This window comes from Lasioglossum baleicum, chromosome 6 (assembly GCF_051020765.1).
Source record: "Lasioglossum baleicum chromosome 6, iyLasBale1, whole genome shotgun sequence".
Lineage (NCBI taxonomy): Eukaryota > Metazoa > Arthropoda > Insecta > Hymenoptera > Halictidae > Lasioglossum > Lasioglossum baleicum.
In genome coordinates, this window is record NC_134934.1 from 13,719,361 (window position 1) to 13,727,043 (window position 7,683).

A 7,683-nucleotide genomic window follows, 5' to 3' on the forward strand; every position below is an offset into this window, starting at 1 on the left:
GGGACGCTGGATGAACCGCCGGACACCCTTGATTTTGTGCGATGAAACCTACGCACAGTGGGGTAGTTGGCCGAAAAACCTGGAAAACTATTTCGCCAATATTTGTGGGCTCAAGGTCATAAACAGACTGCGGATCTTTATGTATTTATGAAGACATTGGTTGAGTGAACAATAAAACAGTAAAGAGGATTAGAAAAATTTAATAATATCGTAATGTTGTTTTTAAAGTAAAAAAATCATTAATAGATGAAATCAATTTTTATTTTATTCTTGCTTCCCACAATTAATGTAGAACATTTTTATTTTGCATAAAGATCCGCAGTCTAGTCATGCAAAAGTAGGTCGTTGAATACGTCTTGACGACAGCTATTATGAAATAAAAAATGTATTTTAACATTCAAAAGAATCGAAATGATTTTTATTTTTTGACGAAAAATTTTTTAATTCTTACTTTCTTACACTTAGAAACGAATTTAACTAACGATCCTAAACAATTAACTAAGTAAATAAGGTAACACGCTAAATATAAACCAAAGTTTAAATCTAACACTATATGTATAAACGCCATATAAAATTAGAACTGAAAAGAAACTAAAGGAAAACTAAAATATAACATAAAAGAATGTAACATATGTGGAACACTTACTTGGGTATAATAAATAAGAAAATTTCCAGTTCCGATAACAATGTACGCTTTATTCTGTGCAGAACGGACAAGCATTATTTCGAGGCAATTTCAAAGATAATATCAATGGTCTTTTATTTCTGTAATACTTTTACAAACACACTGTACCGTGCAACAAAATCAATTCCAATTATTCGCGCAGCGAATACTTTGATACTTAAAAATACATAGAATGATCCGTATCGCGCCTCGATGACGCATCACCCGTGCCAACATAGTCTATTACAAACTTGATTGTACGAGATCGATAAATGTACTCGCAGATATTTATTGAGAAATCAGAAATAAATTGTTTTGTTGAACCCTCAACAAATTTTCATTAGGAATTTTACAAGAACGTTTTATGTTCATTTCAATCGAATCTTTTCATCGTTACAAAATATTTGATTTGCCGAACATGTCGTAAGCGATTAATGGCAGCAATTTACTATTTCTGACTTTTGTCGAGATTAAATAATTAATATAGTGGTGCTATTTTATTAATACTTCGTTGATTTTCTGTGCTTACATATTAGTCAAAATATGTTACAGTAATACTCTAAAGCCGTATATATATATACAATTCTATGTCGTGTGACATACGAAAAATAAGTTTTCTTGCATTTTTGTAGAAAATGTTGACAAGCTAAATCAGCACCAAGCACTAATAAAATGTGCATCATTCTGTAAATTGCATATAAATAAGTTTCATTATACTCTGCCTTGCCTCTCAGCAGATTCGTCGATTAAAGTATACGCTGGTAAATAGGACGAAGGATTCTTCGGATCCTTTAGTCGCGGATTTGGTACTGTAGTTGACTTCGTTCCCAAACTTGTATAGCCTTGATCGTATAATGGGCAATATGGCACATTATACTGTAATAGGAAACTCCACACTTGGTCGTACGTCCAGTTCAGAATAGGATTCACGCGTACTATACTCGGCCAACCCGGATCAGTTGGCGTGAAAGGTTTCAAGTTCTCCGAACCAGGATCGCCCATCCGCATTCCCATCAAGCTCACCTTTAAATTCTTCCGTTCCTCCAATAGCGAACTCAATGCCATTTTTATAGGGCGTTCTTTTCTTATCAACTGCAGATTATAGTACTGCGTAGCCGTTTCCACGAACGAATCTACCTACGAACAAAAGGATTACTCTTTTTATATAGAGAAATACTGAGAAGCATTTCAAATAATTTAAACTACTTTCAATCTAACTTTCTTACCTCTGGAAATGGATCGGCTGTTACATATAAACACAACAATGGCGAATAATTCCGTAATTTTGCAACAGCTGCAGCTAAATGTAAAACCACTGTGCAATCTTTCCCACCATTGAAGCTTACAAAAATATCTTCTTGTCGATACCTAAACATTTACCATAAATTAATCGTAGTCTACGCAATTGTGGCTTAATGAACTTACTTATCATAACATTCTTGTAAGATATCCAAGGCGCTTTTCAAGTGGGGCTGATTATTAGCATCTTTAAAAACAGCTCTCGCTTGGTAATCGGTAAATCCATTTTCCAGATTTCGTATTTTCTGTACCGGTAGAGAACTCAACAGTTCTCCTTTCGCTTCTAGAACAAGTTTCTTTTCTCCCTCCAATGTGATTCTTGTAAAATTGATGGGTGTTGTTTGAGGATAACTACCGATACTGACTTTATTTTTCCAACTATTCGCATGCTCGTCCAAAATGTTCACGATAGATAATTCACTTAAATTAATGTCTATAATCTCAAAATATAACGGAGTACCCTTCTTTAATTGTGGTATTATCGTGTCGACAGCAGGTTCAAAGTATTTAGGAGATCCAGGTAATATGTATACATTCTTCGCTTTTATAACTGCATACTTTCCTAGAAGTTATTCAATGTATAAGTTACGAGATTATTTTCAAATTTCTTTCTTTTGACGTTCATAATTTATTTATTCTCCAATCGTTACATGTTAGCTACGATAAAATAGAATTTCATTTCAATTTAAACGAAATTATATATTTAGCAGATTCTGTTCGAAGTCTTCATTCACGTATGTACAAGGGATTAATGAAATCAAATGTTTTTAACCCTTTGCACTTGGAGCTATGTTAACTCGAAAATTAAACATTTCTTCCAACCTATATATAATTTCATTTTATATGATTATTTTTAATTTTATGGATATGTGTGTGTGTGAAATTGATATAATAATACAATACTTAAATGTTTAGTAATTGCTTAGATAACGTAAACAATATTTTGAATAATATATGGTACAGTAACTCGAGTGCTAAGGGTTAAGAATTTTATTAATAATTCACGTACTTTGCGACTGAACGTAAACGAGTTCACAGGGTGTTGGTACAACGGTAAATCGGCGAAATTCTTTCTGATCAGGAAATAGTTTTGCATAAAGATCAACCAATTCTTCGTGTGGCTCAAGTTTCAATTCAAAACCTTTCGCCACAGCTTCATATGTTACATCATCGTGGGTAGGTCCGACACCACCAGATGTAAAGACAACAGAATAGTTTTTCGAAGCATCGCATAAAGTCTTTGCAATATCATCTACCTATTTCAAAAAGGAGATGTGACATGTGACGATGTGAGATTCAGATGCAAATGCTTATTGGATCCTGGATCAATGCTGCAATCTGCAATATTGCACGGGTTTCATTTCAGTGAAATGATTTCACGCGTATTTATGTGCAACGATTTTTAGCGTCAGTAACGTAGAAATGTAGCTAAAATGGGGTACCTTGGTTAACCCGGCATAATTTTGCAAAATTTGTTATGACTTGATTGTTGAAATATGAATGTATAACATGTGTGCGTTGTGTTAAAATTTAATATGTATGTACATATAATATACATATAATATATAGACTGCAGATCTTTATGCAAAATAAAAATTGTCTACATCGATTGCAAGAAACAGAAGCTAAATCGAATGTTTTAATGATTTGAATAGAGGAGAAATCATACATTGATATCTTCAATTTTTTAAATTTTTCAACAATTTTGAATTTCATCTACTCAATTTTACTATAAATGGATAAAGATCCGCAGTCTAATAATATATAAACTTCGTTCGGTACTTTCCTGCCAGTAATATAGTGTGCCCCACTACTTTCTCCACAAACTTAGGACGTAGACACGTACCTGCATTTGGTCGCGCATGCGCATGAAACCCGTGCGATATTACAAATTCCAGCACTGGTTAGAACCCAATTAATTCGATATTAGCATGGACAAAAATCATTTGTATAGATTTTGAAATTAGATATTTTTTTAAAGCATCGTCTTCTCACGGACAACGGTCAGTTGAGATAATATTCACCGATGCAAATAAGCTAAAGTTTATTAGATTATGTTATTGGCCGCTTGGTGCAGCACTTTACTGTAATCACCGAAACTTTAAACACGAGTTCTAGTATGTACATACCAGTAAATACTGATAAATACTCTTCTGCCCTCTCAGCTGATACGAAAGATTACGTAAATGTAGTGAAATATCAAATGTAATTATAAAAGATATTTTAAATAAAATATAAGAAATATTAAGAGAAATACACTAAACTGTATATGATAAATTCAGTATCACAATTGTTCAATGTTTTATTTGAAATCTATACTTCCACACGGAAGTATTTTCAATATGAATTGTTTTCTATAAAGATAATAAAGTAATACGCACAATATCAGGTATCACTGTTACTCTTTGAAGTTTAATCCCAGAAGCATGTAGACTTTTTGCGAGATATGTCGTATTCGTATCAACTATTTGTCCACGTAAAATTTCATCTCCTATTACAATCAAGCCTGCAGTATGAACCTCCATGATGAATGATTTTCCTATGTAAAATAAAATAAATTTATGTAAATAATAATGAGAGGAAATTGAACTGCTCGAACACCTTACGAGTTCTTCACTTTGAAACGATTAATAGTCATTAAGAGTAATACCGTAGCTATCATTGTGCAAATATAACATGTGGAATATTTAACTATACTTAGATAACTGCTTATGATAAAAATTAGGTGATAAGAATAAACTCTGCAAAACACTTTCATTGTTGATTACGTTTATTTTATGTAACAAGGTTGGTCCAATGAAAGTTTCCAGAAAATGTGAATTACATTTATAGAAAATAAATCGATAGTATTCGTATACATCTTCATTAATAAATGATAACAGTGCGTAAGTTAGATTATCTAAATGAATTCATCAAATTTGCATTTGTTCAACCAATGATGTTGTTACATCTGTCTGCACCGGTGTCCTATTGGGCGTTTTCTTCTTTTCTGCGCGTTTGGTATTCTTTACCTTCGTTATAGGTTTGGACCGATGCATATCTTTACGTATTTCCTGAAGTTGTTGATCTATTTGTGCTGTTCTATCCTTACTCTTTTTAATCGCTTTGTTTCCTTTCAAATCCAACTATTAAAATAAAGAATTGCAATATTCTTATGATTTATCGAATCCAGACAATAGATAATACTTATACAAGAACCAAACTCGTATTCAGAATTATTCGTTAGTATTTATTTAATTGTATGCTTATTGTTTGCGAGAGTTCACTTACGTTTTTTAAATTAGATACAACCTTCTGTGCTTTGGCCTTTAGTTTAACGCTACGAACTGTCGACACTTGGAACACATTCTTGTTCTTTTGATTCTTTCGCGGTCCCTTGTTCTTTCCCATTATTCTCTGTAATATTATCGCTTACAGATATATCAGAAATATTTTCCATTTTCAATTTCTTCATTGCTGGCTCCTCGCCTTTCAAAATTCTTCTGTTCAATTGAAACGAGACACGGATCATTTCTTTGTACGGAGAAACATTTCTAACAGTGTGTAAATTAACTAAAGACTCTTGCAACGTACAACCAAGTTTTTCTTCCACTAATAATTGCGCAAGTTTACAAGCGTCTTCTCCCTTGTTTGCCTTTACGAAGCAATATAGATGTACTATGGGAGGTTGAGAATTTATCTTTATTATTTCATCTTCATCGAAACATTCGTAAAACACATCCAAAAATTCAACAGCGATGCTTGGTAAATTCATTACTATATGTTCCGAGCCATCTTTCTTGCTAACTCGTCTGTTTAGAATATCTTCTTTTACGACAGTCCTTAAAAATTCTCTACCATCCATATTAAAAGATTTGATATTAGATTTGACTTTATTAGTTTCAGCATTCTTTTTAAGCCACTTGTACGATTCAGGATTTAAATCATTCGCGATTACTCTAATCCCCTTACGAGCAGCGGGAACAGCGAATGGTCCAACTCCAGCAAATACATCGTACAACACATCATTCGGTTTCATAATTTTTGTCAGATTCGAATGTTCCGTAGATAAACGAGGATTCCAGTATACTTGAGAGAAGTCAAACTCATATGCAAAACCATTTTCTTTTGCTATTGTGACAGTATCTTTATCGCCTGCAAGTATCTCCATTGTGAAATGTCTAAATGTTGTATCGATTGTATTTATCTTGTTCACTACAGTTCTAGCAACTGGTATAGTATCGAGGAAAACCTGACCGATAATCGTTTTGTATGGCAAATGCATATCGCGCAAATTTAAGTGCACAATGTGGCCTACCAAGCTGTACGAAGTTGGAACTTCAATTCCTTTAGGTAAAATGGCTTTTAATATATCATTTGCATTCCAATTATCGTAGTTTATGGTTAATTCTGTCTTTCCGAATTCTTCGTATAATCCTGAAAGTTGTTCTCTATCGTTTTCCGACAGGTCTTCAAACTTTTTTATTAAGCTGGGGTCTAAATATGCGATAGTCTTGTCATCTACATTTTGAATTGCTTTAAACTTTCTTAGTTTTAGTAAATATTTCTTCATGATTGGTTTCATTTTTGATATTTTAATATCACAAAATTTTATATATGGTAACTCTATAGCAGATTCGAATGCTGTACGGTCCAGACATGTCATTCCTCGCACTGATTCAGGAGGAACCAGCAAAGAAGTCATTTTAATGTCACGAGAATGATATTTCGCCCAAAAACATTGGTTGATTAATGTTTTAAAGTGTCTCTTTATACCCATGAATATAATATAATACCCTACAAAGAATTCCTAATTATTCCATTTCGATCAAAATCGTTTCTTGGTATAGTATACAATAACAATTCTCCTACATAATTTCTCTATTCTACGTGGAATATACAAACGTCTGAATTGAATTTTTCTAATCAATTGTACGTTTCATATATTTACATATCCATATTTCAAACCTATTAAATTTGCATTTTTTTATTCAATATACATATGTGCACGTAAAACTTGATTAAAAACAATCGTATTGTGTAAATTTATGAGAAAGTATGAATTGGAATGGAATATTCTTTATAGAAAATATCAATAATCATGTTAATCGAAAATAACTGTTATTTACCTGTATGGTTTTGGCTTCTTATAAAATTCAATTCTTCGTATGTTGATGTAAAACTCTGTCATATACGAAGTGAGGTTATCAATTCCACGTTACAATGATAATATTCGTATAGGTTATATCATAACTATGGTACCTTAGGCCTTAGACCATATATACTAATAGACAATAGACCCGGCATAGGTATAGTCACAGCCACGGTGTATTATAGAAGTGTTACCTGCTTCAATATTATTGTCTATTGTCAATCTACATTATCTACATTGACAATACATATTATCATTGAACGTCTAGGCAGGGTGGCAGGGGCCGCTTAAGGAAGTGGCGCCACAAAGCGGTGACTCTACGTACTAATTGATCGAGATATCTATATTGATTCTCAATATCGACGTTTCGATTCTCGCGGATCGAGATGTGTTTGATGGCGGTGCTTTTTCTTCGAATGAAGACGAATATCGTGGATGAGTAGATCTAAGGAGTACGGAAATGATGGTTTAAGGTTCAAGGGAAGTGGAAGAATAATGAAAAAGGAATGGATAAGGTAAAAAGAAAGGAAACAAAGGGAAGGATGTTCCTCAGGTAACCTATACATAACTTCTCCAGGGTCAATCAGGT

The 7,683-nt window shown here is 33.1% G+C and overlaps 2 protein-coding genes across 3 annotated transcripts; both read right to left on the reverse strand.

Moving 5' to 3' along the window:
* Window positions 1-544: 544 nt before the first annotated feature.
* LOC143209383 (FAD synthase) lies at window positions 545-4,731 on the reverse strand. The gene is made up of 6 exons (XM_076424958.1): window positions 4,614-4,731; window positions 4,345-4,502; window positions 2,973-3,219; window positions 2,090-2,525; window positions 1,891-2,032; window positions 545-1,801 (listed from the first exon to the last, which is right to left on the reverse strand). The coding sequence occupies exons 1-6, from the start codon at window positions 4,639-4,641 to the stop codon at window positions 1,376-1,378; spliced, it is 1,437 nt and encodes a 478-aa protein (XP_076281073.1). The 5' UTR covers window positions 4,642-4,731; the 3' UTR covers window positions 545-1,375.
* LOC143209382 (tRNA (guanine(37)-N(1))-methyltransferase) lies at window positions 4,724-7,388 on the reverse strand. Of its 2 annotated transcripts, none has more exons than XM_076424956.1 (3): window positions 7,072-7,388; window positions 5,234-6,739; window positions 4,724-5,088 (listed from the first exon to the last, which is right to left on the reverse strand). In XM_076424956.1, exon 2 carries the CDS (start codon window positions 6,720-6,722, stop codon window positions 5,283-5,285), a length of 1,440 nt encoding a protein of 479 aa, XP_076281071.1. In that variant the 5' UTR covers window positions 6,723-6,739; window positions 7,072-7,388; the 3' UTR covers window positions 4,724-5,088; window positions 5,234-5,282. The 2 variants fall into 2 exon arrangements, with proteins under 2 accessions (XP_076281071.1, XP_076281072.1); XM_076424957.1 differs by having other exon boundaries at window positions 5,234-5,359; window positions 7,072-7,385.
* Window positions 7,389-7,683: the final 295 nt, after the last annotated feature.

Coding starts and splice junctions, on each gene's coding strand:
- LOC143209383 (XM_076424958.1), bottom strand. CDS start 4,641: ATGTTATATTTGCACAATGATAGCTACG. Junction 4,503..4,613: donor TTTGCACAATGATAGCTACG/GTATTACTCTTA, acceptor TATTTTACATAG/GAAAATCATTCATCATGGAG. Junction 3,220..4,344: donor TAACAGTGATACCTGATATT/GTGCGTATTACT, acceptor TTTTTGAAATAG/GTAGATGATATTGCAAAGAC.
- LOC143209382 (XM_076424956.1), bottom strand. CDS start 6,722: ATGGGTATAAAGAGACACTTTAAAACATTAATCAACCAATGTTTTTGG.